We start from the raw sequence: 25985 nt of genomic DNA on the forward strand, positions 1-25985 counted from the left end.
AAGAAAGCATCACCTACGTGGGCTTCAAAGAAAACATCACCTAGCAACAGCTTTAACAACTTTGAGATCTATGCTAAGAGCACCAAACCTGACCTACCTAACCGATTTGATTGATTGAGTTAGTATTTTAAAAGTCCACTTTATGCACATTAAGGCTAATCGGGACTGAACCTACAGTTTAAAGTGGGATCCGAACCACTATGTGCCTCCACCGGGTATCGAACCTGGGACTTCTTGATTACAAGGCAACGACGCTACCACTGCACCATCGGAGAGGCCATATTTAAATTTGACACACACACAGGTAAAAAAAGTTAGTATAACAGAAGCAATGGTCAAAATATGCCTTCTGGTTGATACACTGTGTAAGATTAATGTCTAGTTGCAAAATATGGCATTAGTCCAAAACTAGAGCTGCAATTACAAGAGGTTAGTCACAAATGGCAAAAAACCATCAATTCTCGCCCCTTCCCCTAAAAAACAGCTTTTTTCTTGCAACTCCAATTATGAGTGCTGTGAAACTAACAAAGGTAAATCTTCTCTCCTATGCAATATTGTATTATATGACGTAGTAACAAAAATTATTATCACATAAGACTTAAAATCAATTTGCTATTTTGGTAATTCTGTTACGTGATGTTGTTTTTCTGCCACTTTTGTAAATTCTGATAATGGAATTACAAAGTGACACTCATCAAGGACACCCACTCCCAGGCCAGGACTCGAACCTGGGACCTTCAGTGGTGAGATTGAAGGTAGACCATTTGACGTGCTCAGCCACAGAGCTTGCAACTCAAAATCATTCAATAATCTGAATCACGATAACACTGGACAGCTTTGCACATCATTGACGAACTAAAAACACTGCATTTAAATAATAATTACACAGAAATCACATGTAGCACTTCAAAGAGAATACCATCTAAGTCAGAGTCAGTAGTGGTTTCAGTGGCTCGTGATTGGTTGGCTACATCCTGCAAGCACTGGCAGAGATCTTGAGGGAAACTTTTGCAATGTTTCATCTTCATGTTGATTTGACCTTCAACCTCATTACACCTTAAAAGTTTTTTATAAATCCGAGAAATGATCACAAAAAAGTTCAACCCACCTGGTAGCTTGTCATGTATTTTGAAGTGTGGGCTCTGTGATCTAATCCATGTCAGGCACATTTGCCAACTGATTATACATTTAGCTGTAGTGACTGATACATATTAAAATCTTCAGCACCCAACAAAATTCATATCTCAAATCAGCAATGCTTCATCTCAAACTTCCACTCTCTGCACTATGAGATTTTTCTATAGGCCAAGTGTTGTGCAGTGCATGACCGAATTTACTTTTACGAATATTACTAGCAGCTCGTAGCAAATTAAATTAATGTATAGTGTTCATTTACTAAGTTTTCAAAGCTATTAAAATTCATACTACTGTACAAGTGCACAAGTCTTTTCTTATCAAGAAAAAGATTGTAATAAATGTCAGCATGCCGCACCTAAAATTCTGACAAACAATTTGCATGTAAAAAATCTTTGGTAAAAATTTACTATTCCCCAGACACCTATAACTTCTTCGTTTCGTCAATTTTTGACATTCGTACTTACCTATCTGCTTCGCGGAACATTCTTTAAGGTGTATTCACGTTTTTTTGATTAAAGTAATTGCAATTTTTCACATTACGAGTACTTCTTTCTCGTAGTCTTTTCGCTTGCCTGAGACACAATATGGAGTGTACACTTTCATAGATAATCGCGCATCGTGGTTGTGTTTTGTCGATTTTCATTCGTTATGCAGTGTTTCAACCTTCGGAACCCAAGACACACCCGTGAACAAAGCTCATGTGATCTAATTCTTTTTTAAAACTTTTCGCATTGTTTTACGAAGAAAACTGTAATGGTTTGTGGGCTATCCATCCCGCAACCGGTGGGAAATTTAAACTAAAAAATTATTTTCGTTTGAAATTTTTGAGTCCAAATTTCCCACAGATTCCGGGATCTGCCCCTGGGGTAACTGACCTACCGTGGCCTTACCTCCCCTACACTCCGGCTACCCGACTTTCTCTATAGAGTCCCTGTTAAAGGCATGTTAGAAATTGGCCGGAGTCACTTGTCCCCAAATGAGTCCCAAACTTGTAAAGATCTTCCACACCCGGTATGAATTTCACCACGCATCCACGACACATCATGTTTCTCTAACTTTCATTGCAAACACAGACAGTTCGAAACACTGGATACCCAATGAACATGAACAAAACACAATCACGACTCGTGATGATGTACGAAGGTGTACGTGGTATCTGGACTCTCAGCCAGTATAATTATCTGTCGGGTCTGTGTTGTTTTGTGTTCATGCGTGTGTGTGATTGTCCTTTAATCAATTTTATCTTATCACTGTTCAATCTCATCTTTGCAATTAAACAAAAGTGACAGAAAAGCAAAATGAATCAATAAAAATGCATGTAATCATGCTCATGATAAAACACAACCATTTAAAAATGTTGTGCCATATTTTCACTTATTTACATTGCTTTTCTATCTACTTAGAAAAGCAATGTAAATAAGTGAAAATATGGCACAACATTACGTAGTTTCACTTATAAACACATCCATTAACTGGTTAAGAAGAAAATAACACTCTTGAAACTAGTAGTAAAAAATGTACAAAAAGCAATATAGCTCAATTAATATACATCTAAAATTTGTTTTGACCTGGCTTGTACATTAAAAGTTGGTTACCTAATCGGGTGGGACTTAAACCCACAACATTTGGCATTAAGACTATGTGCTGAACATTCAGTACATTGCACTTGTTGCATTCAGTACATCCAACTATTCAGTAACACTGCAACCCCTAGTATAAAAAAGTTAAATATTGCAAAGGGCAAATGATTGTAAAAAAAAATATTCACTCTGGAAATATGTTCAAAAGTTTAAAAAGCAGCTTCAGCTACCAAAGTAAAAAATGCAATGAATTGCAAGAGTAACCAATAATATTTAATAATGCTTGCAAAAGTAACTGGCAATTACTGACACTTGAAGTGAATTTTAGTTCCTACTGAAGACCTACAAGGAAATTCTACTTCATAACTTCCTTCATGTGCAAAGATGATGTTTTATTTACAGACAACCAATAAAGAAGTTCATTTCAAAACTTCTCATGGAATAACAAACAAGAAAAGTGCTTTCACAAATTGGAATAAAGTTCTGAGGGTATTCCTTGACCCTCTTGCCTAATTCCCTGCTCAAAAATCAATCATATTATAATTTTAATTCATTCGTCATTGATAGGTATGGGTAGATAAAAAGTTCTCCATGTTCATTGCAAGGTGCCATAAAGGCACACAGGAGTATGTAGAGGTAGGGCAGCACACTTTCACAATCTCAGCCACTTTACCACCAACAAGCTCCACCTGCTTTTTACACCCCCGCCCCCTCCTTTCTGATTTACTTCAGAGATAGGAAGGTGGGTGAATTCTTATGTTGACGCTCTACGGAAAGTCCACAACAAAAACACAAGGCAGGATGACACAAAACACCTACCAATCGGAACTTAACAGACACGAATCTAACATGCAAAGATAACTTCATTCTTGTTACCAATTTTCTCATCACGGTGTTTGTTTAACTTAACCCTAAAGTCATGTTGTTCCTGTGATATCGTAACATTTTACTTAGATGTTGAAACGCCTAAACATGCAAATAACTTGCAATAATGAATCGAATGCAAATTACTTTATAGACAAAATACTGCAATAAGAAAATTTGTTTACATAATCAATCTTCATATTCCGCATACAAAGCAGAAATGGTTTTTAAAAATTATAACATACTCAACAATTTGCAGAATTTCTAGAATCCTTTAATATTGCGTACAAAGTAAGCATACGATTCCAACAAGCCTCACCCTCCAAGGTTGTACTTGGAAGGTCTTCTTTTAGCATGCCTAATCTCCATGTGCAAGCTGAGAGCTTTGACCTCGTCGCCACACAGCCGGTAAATCTATAAATTTCCATCCAAGATCCTACTCAGGATAAATTTCAATCAACTCACAACATCAAAATTACTTACCTCAATGTATGATGTACGCAATTTACGGGATAAACACAAGTTCATCAGTATATACACAAAACTGTCATAACACCACTGGCTCACTGTCCCTCTAATTTCATTGTGAACATGAACCCCTCCCCTGCTGTTCGACGGATTACATTACACTGGAACATGGCGAGAGCGCAGACAGCACCGAATGCACAGCTGTCTGCCATCTACCGTCAACTTTCCAAGTTATTCTAAAAGATGCGGCGGGTACATCATTGTAAAATAACGAGAATGTACGTGGCATATTTTCAGAAAGCCCGTAGTGCAAGCAAACAAATATGTAAAGAAAGTGTTTATGCTTTATAGGCAACTACAAAACTAAATAAATAACATTAAAAAAATTTACACCTGTCATGAGATTTTTTTTTAAATAAAGCTGTAAAAAACTTAAGGAAAATTTTAAATAGTAATTAAGAAATAGTTCATTGTGTATATCCCTAACCCCTGAACGCAGATATGTAATGTCCGCCTTTACAATTCCAGCCCACTACAAAGACAAATCCTGCGTACTTGACAAAATATCGCCCAAAAGTAACAATCAAGTAACATTGAAAAATCTGTGAGCTAAGTTGTTATTCGTTTTCTGAAGTAAGTCATGTAACTCATGCGGTACAAGTGATACACGTATGGTTAGATGAACACTGAGGTAACAAATAGTTTACATTTTGTGTGTGGAATGTGATTTTGGACACACGGAATTCAGCGAAATTGATCACCATACCCGGTAATTCATCTCTTTTTCACAGACGACTTGGGTTGAATAGCGTGACCATGTCAACCTCTATCCTGCGCAGTATACCCTGGAAACTTTAATCTTGCAGGCGAACGAATCTCTGGCGCCTGAAACCACAGTCAAAATAAAAATTTATGAGGGGTTGTATTTTCAATGTCCGCGTGTATTTGTTTTCCCCCCTTCGTCACTTTCATCTAATCACCATTGAACCTCATTGTCGCCATTAGCCAAAATTAGCAGAAAAGTGACTTCACATAGAACAAATCAGTCGAAAGAGCAACAACTTACTCTTCCAAAAGTGGAGTTTCGTTAGTTCATGCCCCTTCGAAAGTTGTGGTGGTAGTTTCAATTTCACATTGTTTCAATCTTGGATCAAGGCAGCTAACTGCGTGAACAATAACGTTGTTTTCCGAAAGTCTAAAATATTTGTCTCTGGCAATACACTCTCTTAAATGAACGCATCTTCTGTGGTGATGAAATGACACATTTCCTGTGACTTTTTTCTGTATACTTTTTTCTCCAATGGCATAACGTTGTCACCTTATAATGAAGAGGTTCTGGCTTCTACTGCCCCCTCCCCTGGTGGAAGCTGGTTTGGACTCCACTTTAAACTGTAGGTTTAGTCCCGATTAGCCTATCTGAGCATAAAATTCAACTTAAAAACAAAATTTTCTTATGGATACTTCGTGACATACCTTTTCTTCTTTACTTCATCTGCATCTACAGATTCTGTTAACCTTTCCGGCTAGACCTCTGATGCTACTAAAGTTTAAACCATTTTCATCGTGATTGATTAGTTCTCTGACGCCCTCAAAACAAAGCTTTCCTTTCTACCGCTTCTCCTTTTAATTCTACGTAAGGAAATTACAAGAAAAATTGCATGATTACGTAACTGATAGGCAAAATTTATGTCTGGAACTAGTATTTCTAAATAGAATTAGCCACCTACTATCAATTCAATAATTCTCTTGCTTTATCCAAATCCACATAACTGTTACATCAAAATTAATATACCTCGGTTTTGTAGTGGTTATTGTGATTGCTTCTTATTAGTATTTATTAGTAGAACGAATACAAAGTTGTTATTGTGTATACCATGTAGATATTTGAAAATGACAGGTATGTAAAATATGTATAAATATAAAAATTGTAATGAAATGAAGAAAGAGACAGACACTTCTGGAATTTCAATGTAGACCTATTTAAAAAGTCGAAATAATTTATTGTGTTGCTGGAGGAAGCAACGCTGAGGCTTTTATTTGCTTATTTAGAAATTATTTTAATCATACGCAGGCCGGGATTTATATATGTGAAGCTTACAACACCAAGACCCCACCCCAATCCCCTCCACAGTTTCAGTTATAACTTTTCATCAAGCTACATGAGATGGTTAGTTATACGTATTTCTACATTTTTCATCACATCCGAAGTACCTATTTTTTCTTTATGTGGTACTTTCGAAAGCAGTTTTCTTCCCCAGTGAAGGCCCGGAGCTGCAGCCCTCAAGCTTACCCTAAATACTGACCTTATTTTGATCATACCCTGCATAATTTTGCGCCTCCTAAGCCCACTAGCTAATTCTAATCATAGAAGTATTCAATTGGTCACAGTTTTCTTGTTTCAAGATCTCTAGTAATTTCTTTTGCTTTCTAATGACAAAGTTAAATCAGTTTTTTATGGGATGATGATATGTGAACAGTTCTAGTATAGATAATATTCATTAGTAAAATATACATTTAATGAACACCAGAATACACTTATTTATTGCAACATTCACATCTCTAAGTATGTGTATTTAGTGAATTTGATTGGGTGGGCAATCGGATGGGCACAGGAATTTTTAGGTGGGCGCTTGCCCAACCTTGCCCATCCCTGACGCCGTCCCTGGGCTCTTTAGATGTTGAACTTTGTCCTACTTTTAAAAAAAATCATTTTACACATCTGTTAGATTTATTCAGAAATATAGCAATACGATTTATGGGGCCTAATAATGTACACGTTTAACTGCATGCATATGCCAACAATTAAAGAACAATCTCACAGCCACTGAATACGTCGTCCACCTAGAAGGCAGGTAACAGATTTCGTAGCATGCTGCCACTGAAGATTGGCTCATTACATAGTATCAAATGGTAGCCACTGCTATCCAGACAGGCATATCTGCATATACCCCCTCCCCTTGATTTTAGAACACACCGTATTAAAAGTAACTTTGCGATCTAACTGAGCTAGAAACTGTACTTGAACATTGTACTTGCCTCAATGGAATTTTAATAATGGAAAATGTAAACTTAAACTTTTTAAGTTTTCGGTCAAAATGCGTCTACCGTACTACAAAAATCTTGGGGGGCTGAGGCCGGTTTTGGGGGGCTTCAGCCCACCTAGCCCCCTGTAGCGCCGTCCCTGCCGCCAGGTACCCATTTATACGAGGCTGGGTGGACCTCAGAGCCGCGCAGCAACAGGGAGATGACTGGAAAAATTCCTGGTCCAGATCACCTGCCCTGGGATTTGAACCCGGGTCTTCAGCGTCGTAGCCAGATGCTATAGCAACAAAGACCCTTAAGTGGCAGCCTCCCCACACACTCATATAAATCAATCTCATTCAGGACAGACGAACACAAGCATCAATGTCTTAACCGGGATTCGAACCCGGGACCCCTGGCTGTGCTAACCACTCCGCCACGGAGTTGACAGCAACTGAGCTACCGCGGCTCCGAGAAATATGTTCAAATTTATACAACACCAATTTTGATCCATTTCTGCTTCATCTGGAAGAAATTCCTCGTTATTTTGATTGATAAATTGATTTGTTTAGTTTATTTTACTTCGCTTTTCTGCCTCATTTGGCTAATCGCGGAGATGAGGATGTGCGATATTATGATGATTTTGATGAGGGGACACTCCCAAAGAACACCCATGCCCAGGCCGGGATTCGAACCCGGGACCGCTGTGCTAACCACTCCGCCACGGCTACTCGTTATTTTATAAATATGCCTGCAATCATGGGCATGCGCCAGAAGGCGATATTTATTATGAATATCTGCCAGTGCCAACCCCACCAATAACTCATTGCCAACAACGTGTAGGATTGAGATATTTATGCAAGTAGTCCAGACCTCACATTCCTGCAGGCGCGTATCCACGGGGAGGGCGATAGGGGCGATCGCCCCTCCCAACTGTCATGTTTTGGATATAATATTCAAGACTCATTCGTTCTGTACTTTTATCACCACGTTTAACAGGCTCGAGAGAAGTCCACTTTTATGCTCATGATAGGCTATTCGGAACTGGACCTACAGTTTAAATTTGGATCAGAACGAGTCTAGAAGATGCTTTAAAAGGGAATCTGCAGTGAATGCGTTTTTATTTCTTTGTTTGTTCATTTTACTTTCCATATCTGATATTCAGTTTAACCTGACAATGGGAGGAAGTATGATAACAACAGAGGCGTAGCAAAGAATTAGTGTTGTACATGGGACGAGACGGGACAGGCTTTTAAAAATTCGAGACGAGACGAGATTGACCATGTGTCATGAGACAAACGAATATTTTCGAGCCGAGACAGCATTTTCACGAGACTTCCACGAGACGAGACAGGCCAAAGTCTCGTCTCGTGGGCCACACTACAAAGAATGGGCGAAGTTGGGGAGCGCCCGGGGCTCCATGGGCTTATTATTATTATTATTATTATTATTATTATTATTATTATTATTAAATGAATTATGGTTTCTGACTGCAACCAGTCACCTTCAAAAAGTTGAATCAGTTCAAAAACTTTTTATCAGGTTATTATGCACAAAGTTTAAAAAAAATTACTATGACCAACATTACTCTGAATGGTTATCACAGTTGAATATGTTTTCCTTAGAAGAAAGAAGAAAAATGAAAAGGTTAAATTTTGTAGGGAAGATATTAAATTTCCAAGTTGACAGTGAATACTTTTTGAATAATATAGCTTATAAAATTTCCAGATATTCACATAGGTATATCTCAATTCTCACATGCCTAAACAAGGCAAGAGGTTTAGTAGCGGATCTTGTTGAAACCTACAATTTGAATTTATGTTGATGTATAAAATTGTAGGATCCACTGTTTTATTTTATAATTATGTATTCAATTTTTTTAATTTTGTATAACATAGTGGTTGTTTAATCGTTATCATCACTTCAATAAATATGATCATTATTATTATTAGAACAATACACAGTTAATTGCAGATATTATATAACAATAAACAATTATTAGTATCAGAGATATAATAGATCTCATTGAAAACTGTAACTTGAAGTGTAAATATGCTAACTTGTTATGTTATGTTATTCTACAGCTTATGTATTTTATTCGTGTAACTTTGTACTTTTGTATTTGACTTAGTGCTGTATTAGGTTTCATACTGTGCTCAACACTTAAAATAAACTATTATTATTATTATTATTATTTAATGTAATAAATAGACGTGAGAAAAATAGATGGAAAAGGCTTAATTTTTGTGGCCGATAAAACTACAACATTATGTTTTTAACCTGTTATAAATTGTAGTAAAACATTACACTTTGATTAAATACGTAAACTATTTAGTATTTTAAATAAATCTGGTGGTAGCCGTCTGATTTTAGAATATTCAGGAAGCTAAACAACAACAATGAAACGTTCTCTTACAAAGGTTGTGATAAGCATAAACACACTTTTTGACTTCTCATAATTTAGTGGTTCGAGAACATCGAGAAACATTATACACAGCAGAAAAACAACAGAAAATGAAGGAAACTTCACGTATTTGGTGAAATTTCTTTCGAAATACGACCAATTACCACAAGAACATTTCAGACGTACACAATAAGATGAGATTCACAATAACTGTCCACGTTCTGAAATTCAAAATGTACTGATACAGGTAATGAGCAACGAAGTCAAAATGGCTGTATTAAAAAAAGTAAAATTAACCAAGACCAGAGATTTATTAACTTCACGTTCTGTTTCAATATTTACTTTCTTTATGTTCGAAACTTCTTTTCATTCTAGATTATTTTGTAAGTGAACGTGATCTAACACACAACAGCACAACAATGTTTTTAACATGCAACACTTATTATTCATTGTTGAAGCTCGTTACAGTAGCTATGGAACTACATTCAAAAACTGACGGCCCGACGCGTATAAGATTTCTATTCTACTTTTACTTAAGATAAAAGTTCTAAATACCGGATTTTCATTCAAAAGTGGAGAGATGCTGGCAGCTGCAGGATAGTACGTAAGTTTTTGAATTTTATTATTTTCAATCGCTTTTCTGTAATTTCTGGCTAATGGCGACGATTTGATTAAATTATAAGGAAATGTCACTTACAAGGACACCCATGCCCAGATCGAGATTAGAACACGGGAACTCCTGTGGCAAGATCGAAAGTCGGCCACTTAACACACTCGGTCACCGTACCAACGTGTTTCTGTTATTAATGCTACATTGATTTGGCTTCTTTTACTTCGCTTTTCTGCCATTTTTGGCTACTAGCGAAGATGAAGTTGATGACGGGACAGTCACAAAGAACTTTACACTACGTTTCCACTTTATATCTCATGGATTTCTGTTATTCGGATGGCAAGAAAAACTGTAGGACCTCTCCCGATAAGGTTTTTCCCTACCGTTTGGTAGGTGACGTCGTGGAAGTTCCATGTAGGTGGCCCTATACTAAGTGTGATAGTACATGACGTTTTCCGAGCTGTACAAGTTCGTCAGCTCTGGAATATTGCTGGGTTGGGAAGGTCCTATTGTGGCTCAGCATCCACTGTTGTTATACTGGGGTGAACTTGGCCAGCTTACCACGGTACAATTGCAGTAATAATTGTAATCTTTGAGACCTTCCCATGTCACTTCAGGCAAATGTAGCTATGTAATGAAGTAAGTCTTGATAGCCAGTGTCAAGGAATATAGAGATTAGGTAAAGCCATCCGAAGATTGCCGATCTTGCACGAACGCGTGACGTCACCGGAGAAGCTGTGAGCTCGGCTGAAGCAGACGGCCCCTAGCATTTATATGGGATATTCAGAGAGCGAAAGTATATTATTACTTTTAGGAGGGGGAAAATAATAATTGTCATCCTCCAAGATGGTATTGAGGCATCCTTTTAATGATTAGTAACATAATTGAAAACGCGCTACTTTTAAAAGGGGGCAAAGTACATGTGAAAAAATGTATTTTGAAAATCCATATTCCTGAAACTTTCTGACCGATGCGCTACAAAGAAAGTTGCGTGTTCTCCTTTAGAATTTCGTCATTTTACAAATCGTAATATAATTTTAACAAAAACGTGGCATGCTAAAGAAGAATTAAAGAGTTTAAAAAATAATTGATTAATAGACTTAGTTTATTTTACTTCGCTATCTGTCACATATGGCTAATCGCAAAGATGAGGATGCGTGATGATATGATGAAATTGAAGAAAGGAAAGTAGACCCATGCCCGGGCGGGGATTCGAACCTGGGAGCCCTTGGCATCGTAAAGCATTGTGTTAACCACTTCGCCACGGAGGTCAGCATTACAAGGAAATAAACAGAAATTGGCATCTATGTTTTAATATGCGAGAAACATTTGCGAGGAGGTTATTGAAGTAACAAATAATTCTTACAAGACGTTGTGATGAAAATTATTAATATATCTGAAATATCGAGAGTTGACCTTGCAGTCTCTAAATGTACTTTTAGGGTTACGCAAAACCTTTACTCAAAATTGATAGTGTAAATTTATAAGCTATTAAAATTTAAAACTTATTCCTGTTCGAAAAGAGAAACTGCCAAGTCAAATTAATATTTCGTATAAATACATATATTTGTCTTTCATGAGGCCAAGAGAGTATTTGGAGGGGACGCTGGCTTGGGAAGGCTATAGCCCCGGATCTCGATCTGCAAAGGGGCTTCCAGTGGGAAAACATTCCTATGAAATAGTCCAGAAGAAGGGGCGAAATGATTTTTTTTAAATGGCTCAAGAATACAAAGATATAAGTGGAAATTTGACACGCTTAGTCTAAAACTTACAACTGAAGTTGTACGTGTGTGGGGCGGGGGGTGGGGTGGCTACGTGAGGTAACACAGTGGAATATGATTTACAATACTAAAATTAAAATAAATATGTGGGAACAATAGAAATCAAAATATGTTGTAGCTAGTGACGGCGCAATAGTAAAGATGGAGGGGTAAATCATATTTTCCCGGAGCAATCATTTTTATTATTCCGTTACATACGACACAAAAATGCATATTTTGGCGAAAAGAGCATTCATTCATTTATTTATTTTGTCGTTTTACTGGGGGCAGATAAGAGAGAGAGAGAGAAATTGTCGAACGAGAATTGGGGGGCGTTGCGTAGTGTGGTCACTGCCTATGGCTATGCTGGAGAAGAATGCACCAATTAATACGCTATTAAATAAAACAGATACTTTTAAAACTTTTAATCAAATTATTTGTGAACTATGATTTAAATTTAGAGAGAGCACATACCTGTTTAATTTAATTTGGATGAGTTAACTTCTGAAGCCTGCCATTTCCGAGCCTTCTTCCGGTGTAACTACAGTGCCCTTTGAGCCCTAGCTGCTGCGTTCAGGTGGCGGAACGAGCAGAATACTAATTAAAACAAATATGTGACAAATATATATATTAAAAAAACAAGGTGTTGAAGCTATTGACGGCGCCAAAGAAAAGACAGAAGAAGAAGAACGTGGAGAGTGCAGTGATATTTTACGGGAAGCAGCAGGCACGTATCCAGGAATTCCTTTCGGGGCGGCGGCTGAACACCATTTTTAAAGGGGTATCACAATCGTATGTTTAAGGCCAGTGGTGGCAATTGGGTTCCAAAATGTGGAGGGGGTGGACAAGGAGACAAGCATTAAGAGGCCATAGTGTGATAGTGTGGAGGCAAAAGAATGGGGAGCAACTATCTCCTAAATCGTCGCCACTGTTTAAGGCTGTCATTTTAATCAGAACGTGAAATCGGGACATTTTCTACCACTCAACTCCTCTGTTTCCATGCATTGATATTGTGTGCCGGAACCATCTCGGTATGTATGTTTGTTCATTTCTTCTCATCAGGCATCAAAACATCTATGTACCAGAAGTGTTTTTACGAAGGTGTTACACATGCGCGGAATGCACAATCCACGCGACAACGCAAGATTCAAACTGTGTGCTGGGAACTGGAATCAAACAGTTCACGAATATTTCTCTCTCATTCGAGCCTGAACACCACTAATGTGTCTGTCCTCCCACGTTTGCAGCTCTTATAAAAGCCGAAACCCACCAAATTGTTCATATTCATGCCTAAGCACTCGCAAGTGTCCAAAATTGTCTGTTGAGTGTGTGTCGAACTCAGTAGCCTTAAACAATATTATTTTTTTATGCCATGAAATTCTCGGACTGCATACACAAAATTTGGTCCTGGCACAACCAAATCATCACTCAAAACTTTGATTTTCAGTTGATCTGTGCAGCTTATTTCTTTTTTAATAAATCGCTCCAATGCCCAGCCCGATACTGCCGAAATATTCACTTTAGAGAGAGAGACCTTCGATATCTTCGTCTTTCGACCCGAACTACTCGTAGCACTACTCGAAGTTCCGCTGTCGTTAGCTTTGGGACCGAACTGGAACTAGTGGTAGACTTCGTTACTTTACGGTATTTAGTCCATTTCATTTTCGAATCACTAGATCTTATAAAGCAACCAATGGACACTGACTGATCACTAATCGACTGTATGAATTGTCACACTTACCTCTGAAGTCTCCACCTATTCTGTTGTACAGATCAACCGGGAAATTGAAGCCGCGTATTAATATCCTCATTATATTCTAGAACGTTTCGCAGATATCACGATTCGTAAATATTGCCAGTAGTTCGACTCCTTCTCCTTTTCAAGAACGTTCCCTCTCGCACTTTCCAGAGATTAAAAAATTACAATGAATCCGAATCGCCCTACCTGCGGCGCTACCTTTGTTGTGCAGCTTCCAAATGCTGACAAGTCAATTCTACATAGTGTTCAAGTTCGCTACGACAACACCGAAAGCGTAAGAAAAGTTTACGTGCAATATTATCAACAACAGGGTTATAGAACATTATCCGTCTTGCCTTGATAAGTATTTCTCTCCTAAAATTATCGTCACATTATTCAAGAAGACAAAAACCTAATTTTATCTAGTGTAAAATGAAAACTTTCCTGGTGAGGGGAGTCCACGAGTTACGACCCCCCCACCCTTGGATTCGCGCTATAAACAATAACAGGGTCCGTAGAACATTCTCCGTCTTGCCTCGATAATTATTTATCTCCTTAAATTATTGTCACATTATTGAAGAAGACAAAAACCTAATTTTATCTCGTGTAAACTGAAAAATTTCCTGGGGGAGGGGGCTCGAGATACCTGATGCCCACCTTGGATACGCACTATTAACAATAACAGGGTTATAGAACATTCTCCGTCTTGTCTCGATAATTATTCCTCTCCTTAAATTATCGTCACATTATTCAAGAAGTCAAAAACCTAATTTTATCAGTGTAAACTGAAAAATTTCCTTGGGGAGCGGGGGTGGGGGGCCCTTGAACCACCTGATACCTACCTTGGATACGCGCTATTAACAATAACAGGCTTATAGAACATTCTCCGTCTTTCCTAGATAATTATCTCTCTCAAATTATCACCATATTATTCAAGAAGCCAAAAACCTAATTTTATCTAGCGTAAACTGAAAATTTTCTGAAGGGGGGCTTGAGCCCCCTGATTCCCACCTTGGATACGAGCTGTTACCAATAACAGGGTTATAGAATATTCTCCGTCTTGCCTCGATAATTATTTCTCTCCTTAAATGAACGTCACATTATTTTATTTGACACCACAAGAAACAAAATATCTCATTTTATCTAGTGTAAACCGAAAACTTTCGGGGGGGCTTGAGCCCCCTAAGCTCCCCCCCTTGGATACGTGCCTGGGAAGCAGTCACGTTTATTACACCCTTACATTTACATACAATATTATAAAGTTTTGCTTTTAGATCTCGCACAATGCCTTTTTCACAAAAATGGGCAATCTCGCATTTTTTTATATCAATCAAGCTGTGATATTTTAGTTTTCTTCCGTTAGTTTTCTGATAATAGTTTTCACAGCTTTCCATAGCATTTAGGCATGATTTCAGTTGACAAGAACAAAATAATCTTATTTCAAAACATAGAGCAAAAAGAAATCCAACGCGCTTAAGTTAAAACTCCCTTACATTGGAAGCCTGGAGAGAACAAAACAGGGGTTCTTTGTAACACGATTTCTTGAAAACCATTTTACTCATTTGAATCAACTTTGTGATAAATTGATTAGAAAGGATGAATCTTAACAGTAAAAGTTGTAACTCTTCCCCTGCTACTATATTTTAGAAGATATTCGTTATCAAATTTCTCAATATTTGCATAAGGAACCAGCCTTTTCCGTGCCGAGTGTTTCGATGGTGACGTCATGCATCCACGGACAACTGCGCATACGATCTGCGCCGCCGAACGAGCACCACCTGAGCCAGTGTGTGTGTGTGTGTAGGTATGCAAATAGTAGGTATGCAATGTAACACATCTAACAGTTTTTCCTTTTGGGTCTAAATAGTAATTCCCTAAGCTTGTAGGTTAGCTTGAGTGATAGGTATTCCAAGTGATATGTGCAATTTCTATTACCTTAGATTTAAACATGTCAGTATTGCAGACTCAATAGGAAGAATGGTGTATTATAAGAGATCGTGTGGACATGAAAGTGAGATCTTGTTATACACAGATGCAATCGACAATATTATATCGAGTGTATTTGCAAGCGATATATCAAGTCGATTGAGGTTGGTTCTCCGGCGCAAGTCTGTAAGGTACCTTGCGTCCCTCTTCCAACTGAAAAAAAGAGGCCCTCAGAGATGGTAGAGACCAATGTACGTAGAGACGTTGGCTTCGTTGTGAGGCTTTGAACTGATATCTACCTGTACCAACCAAGCCGCATCTTTTCAGGATCTTAAGATACACAGATTACGAAGGAACCATCGACAGAATTATGGAAGTTTATTGCACAGACAGGAAAGCATATCAGATGTTCACGGCCTCATAATCAACAACACAAGGATGTTCACAGAGATGAATTCTAGGTGCAGAATTGTGGAATCTAAACATGGACCATCTCTAAAAAAAATAGGAAATATTTCGGAATCAAAAGCACAGACTATGCAGATGACGTAATGATTGTAATATAAAGTCATTCAAGAACAGAGTTGAGAGGAAGTCCAGCATTGCGATAAACTCTTTCCAGGACTTGTGTAATATGGCGAAATTGATGATTGCCACCCAGGAAACCCACTTCATAATTCTAAAGGGTAAGCTGAATGCTAATATACACCCACAGATAAAACTCAGAGAAAAAATTTAGAAGAGTAGAGGAAGCTAAATATCTAGGTGTGAAATTTCGAGAAATGCAAAGATGACATGGAATACGTAACTTCAAAAGCTGAGTCTGTAATAAATAAATTGGTAGCAATAGGTTCGAATACATTCAGACTCTCTATGTCGCTTATAAACCCATACATATTCATAATCTACAACGCGATTGATTCTTTCGACGGACCAATCCGAGTAGACTACCTATAATATTCAGTCCGTTCGATTTGGCTCTGTGCCGAGATAGCGCGTGACATGGCGCAGATGCCGGCATTTTCGTCTCGTAACGTCTCGCTTATCTACGCACATATCTTTAGCATGTAGACAATTATATTTATATTTAGAGCTGAGCCGATACCACTTTGAACCGATACCGATACCGATACTTGAAAATTGCAATAATTAAAATTGGTTCAAACTTTTGATCAATATTGGTGTGTAAATATTGTTCTGCAATTTTATGCATCAATTTACCAAGAAATTTACTTCAGAATATCCAGGAATTTCATCAGAATATAGATAGTATGTAATCATAAAATACAGTTTTTCGTGCAAAATTAGTGCAAAATAAAACGAAAGTTATATATAAATATAATTATTTTAATTATATAGGAAATATAAAATTAATTTATTGATACAAAACCTCTTGTCAAATAGGATTGATAGTGAATATTTTATAAATGCAATACTATATAACGTTCGAAAATACAAAACAAGAAAAAATCATTATTATCAGTAAATTTGAAAAATGGTGGTGAATCTATAAAAATTTTAATCTATGATTTTAACTATGACTTCCCTTAAAATATTATCTTTAGGTATAAGATTAGATTTACTGTAAGAACCATTATGAGTTAATCCTTTGATATTACTCTGTGACATAGAGTGACATGCTGTATAAGGTTTTTTTAAACTATTCTCAGGACCCTCCGATATGTATTTCTAGATACGTGTCTGGTTAACAGTTGCAATTAAATTAAGTATTGGTAGCAATTTACCTATACCCAGTTTTTTGGAAACATAAGTTTAATGCTTCATCGAAGAAAGTAGCGAGTCTGAAGATCCGCTGAATTCCTTCCTAAGTTCATATTTCTAATTTTACTCATTACTTCCAAGATTTTTAACATTAAGGAACACCGTGAAACATTAAGGAACCTTCTTTCTCCTAAGATGAATAATTTGACAAGTCCTCTCAAAATTAAGAGACCAGATCAAATTCTTGATGTTCTTATATTGAGAGCTTTCAATTTCGCTTAATCCCAGCGTGGGCATGGGTGTTTTTTATGAGTGTCTCTTCATTAATTTCATCATATCATCATTATCTTCGCGATTAGCCAAAAGTGGTAGAAGAGCGAAGTGAATAAAAATCAATCAAACTTTCAATTTCACTTGAGAAGAAGAAACATGAACTAATACAATTTGGCAAATCACTATAGCGCTGCACTTTCATCTTGAAGCTTCCCTGGTGATGGACGATGATGAGAATTTTCTGTAATAAGGGCCATCTGAATTCTGGGCTTCTGACTTCTCTTTATATTGTGGCATATTGCTTTTGTGTCGTATTTCAACTATAGTAGATCAGCTTGGGCTAATTTAGATTAATCAACACATCATTGTGTTAGGTGCGAGGATTGGTTAGGTTTTGTATTTGTAGAGCAGGTTAGGTGCAATTACCGTCATTTGGGTTAGGGTTAGTCAAGTTAGAATCGTGGGTGTCCATGACTAGAGCAAGTGTCCATGACTCCTTAGAAAGAGGACGTAAGCCTAAAATAATTGATTTCACACAAAGATTTTCTCGTCAGTTACAGAAATTTACATGAGGGACTGGTATTAAGATTGATACACACCGTCACAATAGCACTATAACTTTAAACTGAACCAGTGTCTTTTTAGGGGTGTGTGTCTTGGTTGCCCACCTCCCTAGCAAAAAATGCTCTCTTACCCCTATCTGGGAAACAAATCTTGGATGTTCCATGTATTGTTTGGCAAAGAAACTCTCCCCTTGTTGCCCCACATATTTGTCCATGCGAAACAGAATGTCGCATATCACGTTACGATGGGGCACCCTGTACTGCATTCGAAGCCCCAACTTGCTGCAAGCTTTCGAATATTTGTATCTTTCAGTGCTACACACTGACATTGCTCCACTCGAATCTCCAGCATTTTCATCCAATTTTTAAAACTCTAAATCGTGACTTCATTAAATTTTTTATCGTTTTTCAAAAGTTTGTTTTTAAAACTCTATCTTACCAGTTGTAATTTTTCACTATTTAAAATCACTCAAGCAAATAGTTCAGAACACATTCATAATTAAATCATAAAGTGTTCTTCGAGAAATGATGTGAAAGTTGATTTAAAATTATTGAAGAAGTTGGATTTAATGAGAGAGAGCACTACACAAAATCAATATGGCGTTGTATTGTATTTCAATATGGCGGATAGAAAGAGCCGAAACATTCTCGAAATTCATAGGCACATAATAGGAGGAAATTTTCTTGCTTTGACCATTTGAAAAACATATGTCAGTTAGAGATTCTGATGGCTGAAAACTCTGTCCTAAAGAAATGGATTCTGTGCCTCCAGAAAAGAAGTTTTAGTTCTAGAAGGACAAACAATTCTTCGTTTCAGTTTACTTGTCCTTATTGTAAGGATAGACACGTACAAGATATAAACTAAACCACACAACAAATGTTGTCCCCCGTGGCTTTGTGCCAAGAAGACAATGCTACACTGAGTAACCTTCAAAGGTGTCATATTTCAATGCTGGAAAACCGGTACCTTTCCCCCCAGACAAGGTGGAAGTTACTGGGGAACCAGAGAGGCAGTCAAGCAGGTGGAATCGTCGGTCCGTCTTCCAACATAAGCCTAGGAAGTCTATTGGCAACTATCGGCAGTCGCTATGGCAACTCTTCGAGAGCTGTGTTGTGGGATTCCAGTGAATCCTCTTCCTCCAGCGAGTTCCAGAGATCCATCCGTGGCGCATGCTCCAGTCAGAAATCACGGGCTGGACGCTGACGGGAAGAAGGTAAGTAGCTTCCGGGAGGCGATGACAGATGACCAGGCTGAGAGGGGGAGAAGCTGTGCGGACCACTTTTATTTCTCCGCGTGATGCTTTCCAGAAGTCGATAACGGGTTTCTCGGTAGAGTGAAGCTATCTCTGTTCAGTGATGTTAGCTTTGTTTGGCAGAAATTCTCTCGCAGAAAGCAAAGTTTTCTCTTTCGATATAACTTCATGAACCGATTTCCCCCGTTGTGTCAACTATGTATTGACTGAAAAAAAAAAAAACAAAAAAAAACTACTGCAGCTATATGGATAATTTTTGGTTGAATAACCTAAATACTAGATTGCGACATCCAGTGATTTATCCATACACCCGTAACACCCTCTAAAATTTCCTAAACGCCGCATTTAAATTTTTCATCAAGGCCCAATTTAAGATAAATTTGGCTCTAAATTTACCCTTACACCCTCCGTAGAAAACGAAACTTGCGCACCTCGTAGTAAGTTGAAATGTATGATCATTACATCAACAAAGTGTCAGTATCCTGCTGCTAATTTCAAGATTATACGGTTTGTATTAAGGCCCGATAGAGTAAATTAAAGATGGAAAAGAATTCTGGATAAATATCTCATGACAACGTAAGTTACATTACTTAGATTGTTTTTGGCCCATGTGAGTCTATGTCTATTTTGGCTTGATTATTTCCCTTTCCACTTCTCGAGTTAATCGCGACGATGAATAATAAACAGACGACACAGATGATGGGCCACACCCAGGTCTAGAGCCTCTCCGATGGCGGTGTAGTAACGCTGTCGCCGGTAATCAAACGGTCACGGGATCGATCCTCGGTGGACACATATTCCGCATTAGTTCAGGTCCCACACTATTTCTCATGTCCCGATATATAAATTGAGTATAAAGTGAACTATAAACATAACCAGGGTTTGAATCTGCAACATCAGACATCTTAGAACGTTTCACTGACCACTCCATCGGTGCCTAGTGAGTCAACAGATGGCATCCATTGTTCTTTTCTTCTATTTCCTTTTGAGTCTACCTGCCTTATGTTCAGGTACGCTAATCAGGACTGGACCTGCAGTTTAAAATAGGATAAGAAGCACTATAAATATGACTTTACCCGGGACCGAACCCGGACCCCTTGATTACAAGGTAACGCCATCGGGGGGACATGAGCTCCAGCAGTGAATAAATACAGGAATGACATTTGGGAGACGAGCGAATTTTACTAGGATGTGTATATATATAATCTTGGGTTTATCGCATTGTGCCGTGAAATGATTTGCATAAGGTCGTCAACTTTATTCAGCGCTAAACATTTGTATCATCAGGAAGGGAGGGGGGGGGGGACCGTGCACAACGAAAACAGAGACGTTATATTTAACGTCGTTGATTTTTCTGAAAACTAACCAAGAGGGAAGTTATAAATATAGAATCACGGGGGCACTCAGATGCAAGCGAAGGGTAACCTTTTCTTTTCATTGAGAGAAGAGTCAACAAATAACTATCCACTTTCGTTCTCTTTTTTTATTATTTATTTATTTACCACCTACAAAAGAACTCTTGCTCCAATTTCAATAGGTGTACATAGAATGATGAAAATTCATGAATACCAATTATACGACTAAATTATTTCTGTGCCTCCCCGATGCTGTATTGGTAACGTCATCGCCTTGTAATCAAGGGGTCCCGGTTCGATATCGGTGGAAGCACATAGTGGTTTGTATCCCAAATTAAATTGTAGGTCCAATCCCGATTAGCCTATCGTCTATAAAGTGGACTTAAAAATGCAGAAGATTGTATCATCCTCATTATTCATTCGAAGAACCTCCGTTTTCCAAGACTACTATTTTTTACTACCAGGCGATGCAGGCTGCAAGACAAATATATTTAGATTTAAAACAGCAAAATTAATAACGAAAATTTCATTTTGCCTTCTGAAAATATGTCAAATAAGGTGGCAAGGTTAAGGTCGTTAAGCAGGAGCATCGACTAACATCTCCAAGGCAAACCGGTTATTTTATGTATTCTTAGCGTCTTGGAATCTTCCTCAAAAGCCAGTCAGGTTCAGTCGGTTACCAAGACCCTCACCTAATGTACGACATCTCAGCCTCTAAGGTCAACCGGTGGATGTGGGACGCAACGACGTACAGCGTGGCAACGAAATCACCTGGGATATTACTCATTTCCTGTTGCCATGTTTGCTGGTCCTATTCTTTCCCGGGAGGGACCCAACCCCCAACTACGTCACATCGTATTTATTGCTGTTACTTGCCTCCATGTCACGTAGGATTTCTAAAAAAACGACTCAACGAAACGTGATCGGAATCGTGTAATTACCCACCACGGAACCTGCACGATGAACTGCAGAGCTTCGACTGCAGTACATGAGCAGCGTCCATAGACATACAATTTTCATTTAAAGTGAAATAATAAATATCATCAATAACAACAACCATAATTAAAGTTAACAATAATCATTGATCGAAGTGGAAGTGGGCAGTGATTTATCCACACAATCCCAACACCCTCTAACCCCCTCCAAAATTTCCTCAATATATCCCCAAATACGAACTCCCCCCCCCCCCAGATGGAAAATTCTGGATAAACCACTTTCACTTGAGAACACTTGACTGGGTTGCAAGTCATCCAGACAAAAGAAAAGTTCCGCAAAGCCTTGTTTCAGCCCCTTCCCAAGATTGTTTTTATTTTTTATTTTTGTAAGTGTTTCTTCATCGTATCTTTTTTCAACCTTATTGTAGCAGCTGTGTTGTCTCTCGGGAATCTGTGGAGCAAGGGGAGAAAGTTAGTGGGCGGATCAAAGCAGTGAGCGTTATTGCAAACAGCTGGTAGCTCAGCCGCGTTTTGCCCTCACGTATCCTCTCAAGCGTTCATTGGTCGAGCACTCTCGAGTCACTACTTGCAGAGACATATTTTCGTTTGCTGGCTCCAGAGATTCCATTGACGGTGTAGAATAGATAGACATAAAAGCAATGGAAAGCAAGAAAAAAAATACAAATATGGCAAGACCCGAATAAACATTTCCCCACTTAACAGTTTTCACCCAATAAGGATTACAATAAACAGATTAAGAATGAAAATTGATACCGTTGAACTCACATTGCAAGTTAAGTTGCAATTACAGGATATAGAATCTCTGGAAAACATGACTTAATCTCTTACTAGCATATATATTATGATATATAATATTTTCTTCTCGTGGATTGATTTGCTGTTGACTTGATATTGTAATAACACGATTACGTCTACTATATGTAAGAAACCGTATTCATTTGCAACAAAATGTACTAATGAGCACTCTTCAAACGATTTACTCAAAACTTGAAAAATTAATCACTTTTGATTAAATCAAATAGTCAAAAGTAACATTGAGTAAAGTCATTGAATTCTATCACGAGAATTGTCTGTATCCTTCCGCTTTCATTTGTACGAATCATTGCTCCGGAAGAAAATATTCCCCATTTATTTCAACGTTGTTTGTCAGAAAAAAATGGCAATGCTTAGAACAGTTTACGACGTGCTTTGTAACATTTTCCAAGGGAGTCAAAATCGAAAAGTTACGCACACACAGAAACACACACATACACAGATGGAGAGAGAGAAATAAAGACGCAAAACGCGGCAGAGAGAGAGAGAGAGAGAGAGAAAGAAACTAAGAAATATGGAAGCGAGAAAGAGATAGAGACGCGAGAGAGGGGAAGAGAGAGGGAGAGAGAGAACGAGAGAAGCGATAGAGAGAATTAAATAGAGAAGCGAGAGAGGCAGAGGTAGAGAAGGGAGAGAAAGAGAGAGGCAGAAATAGAGAGAAACAGAGAGAGAAAACTAGATGGGCGAGAGAGAGAGTGGGAGAAGCTAGAAAGATAGGAAGACCAAGAAATATAGAGAGAGAGGGACGTTGAAATATAGAAGCAAGCTAGGGAGGAAGAGACAGAGAAGGAAGAGAGATAGCAGAAGATCGATAGAGGGAAAGAATAAAGAAGAATCATAGAAAATTGGAGGAAAAAATATAGAAAAAAATAATGATTAAGAAGAGAGGAAGCAAACACGAAAGAGGAGGTGCTATTCCTGAGAAAAGAAGATTGAAAGGTGAAGGAAGAAAACGAAAGATATACGTAGAAGAGTTACAAATAATAGGGAGGGAGGAAGAAAGGACAGGCAGGTAATTTTGCTTATCCAAAAGGATTGGGGGAAACTTTCCTTGACACTCCCGGTCACCTTGTGATCAAGGAGCCCCGGGTTTGATATCCGGTGGAAGCACATAGTGGTTCGGATCTCACTTTAAACTGTAAGTCTAGTCCCGATTAGCCTATCTGTGCATAAAAATCAATCCAAACAATTCACTTCAATCGAATCTTGAAGAAGTAATGGGCATGTCATTAATTGATTGATTGATTTAGTTTATTTTACCTGCCCTTTCCACCACCTTTGGCTAATCGGGAAGATGTGGATGAAAGATGAGATGGATGAAGTGACAATCACAAACAAGGACAACACGCAGCACAAGTCCGATAGGGGGTTCCACTGGCCATGGCTCCAGACGTCAGAGCCTCGCTAGTTTGCAAAATGAAGTCCAGGGTGTACTACGTAGATGTGAGGTTGACATTTGACTGTCCTGAAGAGGACTACTCTATCTATTCTTCTACCTAATTCTTATATTTATATCCAAAATTTTTATGTTATACGTATCTTTATATCTTACTTATATCTTATCTATAGGGTAAGCGGGGGGAATTGGGAGGTAAGTTTTTAAAACGAAGCTGTGTAGACTAAGATACTTGTTTTAAGACTTTGGACCTAATTTATTATCTTGAGAACCTTCAATTACCATGTATTAAACACACTTTAATTTTTTTACCTCCCTTATTTTATGCATTAAAAAAATTAAAATGTAATTTACAACCCAATTACTCCCATGGGGGTAATTTGGAGGTATACTTAGAACTCACAAGATATTAGTGCTACAGTTTGTGGACAAAAGGGTGTTAAGAAAGAAAGTAAACTACATTTTACATTCAGTTTTAATAGGAGTTTTTTTAAAAAATTAAAAATGATTTTAAGAAAACTTCGCAATTTTCTTAAAACTAAATAAAACAATATTATCCCAGTATTCTAGGGCTTTGAAAAACCTACTGCTTACAGTTTATATATGTAGGTAAATGATAATACGTACAGTAAATTTTTTGTTACAACCTAGAATTTTTTAGAGTATCTCAAAACTTTGAAAAACATATGGGTAATTGGCAGGTAGTTTTCTCCCCCCCCTTTACCCCCCCCTCTTTAAAGTGCATGTATTAAGATTTTTAAAAATGCTTCATACTCCTTGGAGTATATTTACTTGTTTTAAGGCTAAAAATCAAACAGTTCCCACTTGACAAAATATTAGTGTTACATTTAGTTAATGCAGGACAAACATGGTTTTTCACTTTTAAAGTCAGAAAAGTGCAGTAGTCGAAACAATATTTTTTAACTCGCTAGAGAATTGAAGCAAAATGCTGAAAAAAATACAATTAGTGCCCAATGAATAAAGCTATCATTCCATGTACTAGTTATTGTTTTATTACAATACAGGAAATTAATAAAATTAAAATAACATGCTACCACCCATTTACCCCACCCACCCAATTCCCCCCGCTTACCCTATTTATTCATACATCAAATGGAATCAGCCCTACCCTGTGGCCGAGTGGTTAGCACATCGCGCTGCGACGCCAAGGGTCCAGGGTTCGAATTCCGGTCGGGCTTGGTTGTTTGTGAATGTCCATTCATCAATTTCATCATTTCATCACTCATCCCCATCTTCGCAAAACTCGAAGTAAAATAAACTAAATCATATCAAATCAAATGGAATCAGGACGTAGGATCGACCTTCATTAGGAATTACTTCTTGGCATACGAAGGTCACTATTTATATTTTGAGCCTAACAATGAACAAACAGGAATTTGGCATTGAAAACTGATTTATTGTTTTTCGAAGTATTCTCCTTTATGGTCAATACACTTTTGCATTCGTTCGAACCATTCGTCAAAGCAGTTTTTCCAATCTTCTTGAGATACCTCCATAATATGGTTTTTGAAGGCATCAACAGCGTCTTCCGCCGACGAAAATCGTTGTCCACGCAATTTATTCTTGACATTCGGGAACAAGAAGAAGTCATTGGGTGCCAAATCAGGACTGTACGGCGGATGACCCTTCAATTCGATTTTTTGACTGTTCATAAAGTCGGTTGTTAGACGAGATGTGTGACAGCTGGCATTGTCTTGATGAAGAATGATCCTACGGCGTTTGTTTGTTTTCCGTATTTGACCGAAGACCTCTGGCAAACAAATTGTTGTGTACCATTCAGAGTTGACCGTTCTACGTTCCTCTAAAGGCACAGTTGCCACATGACCAGTTTTCCCGAAAAAACAGGCGACCATTTGTTTCGATGTGCTTCGAGCGCGAACAACTTTTGTTGGATTGGGTTCATCTTGAAACACCCATACAGTCGACTGCTGTTTAAGTTCCGGCTCATATGCATATATCCATGATTCGTCACCTGTTACAATCTTATATACGTCTTTTGAAGCACCACGATTGTATTTATTGAGCATTTGTTTGCACCAATTGACGCGAGCGTCTTTTTGAGTTTTTGTCAAATTGTGTGGGATTCAACGAGAACATACCTTTCCCATAGCTAAATGATCATGTA

At 38.0% G+C, this 25985-nt stretch overlaps 2 protein-coding genes across 2 annotated transcripts in view; one reads left to right on the forward strand and one right to left on the reverse strand.

Moving 5' to 3' along the window:
* Dg (Dystroglycan) overlaps positions 1-4206 on the reverse strand; it is a 370061-nt gene extending 365855 nt beyond the window's left edge. The window contains exon 1 of the mRNA XM_083131677.1: positions 4065-4206. The gene's annotated coding sequence lies outside the window, so the exon portion shown is untranslated. The remainder of the gene's footprint in view (positions 1-4064) is intronic.
* Positions 4207-19075: 14869 nt separating this feature from the next.
* The window catches only part of LOC145995147 (urocanate hydratase-like), a 145833-nt gene continuing 138923 nt past the window's right edge, over positions 19076-25985 (forward strand). The window contains exon 1 of the mRNA XM_083131699.1: positions 19076-19280. Coding sequence (XP_082987825.1) covers positions 19155-19280 — 126 coding nt within the window. The 5' untranslated portion in view covers positions 19076-19154. The remainder of the gene's footprint in view (positions 19281-25985) is intronic.

This window comes from Lepisma saccharinum, chromosome 1, assembly GCF_977018435.1.
Source record: "Lepisma saccharinum chromosome 1, izLepSacc3.1, whole genome shotgun sequence".
NCBI classification, from domain to species: Eukaryota; Metazoa; Arthropoda; class Insecta; order Zygentoma; family Lepismatidae; genus Lepisma; species Lepisma saccharinum.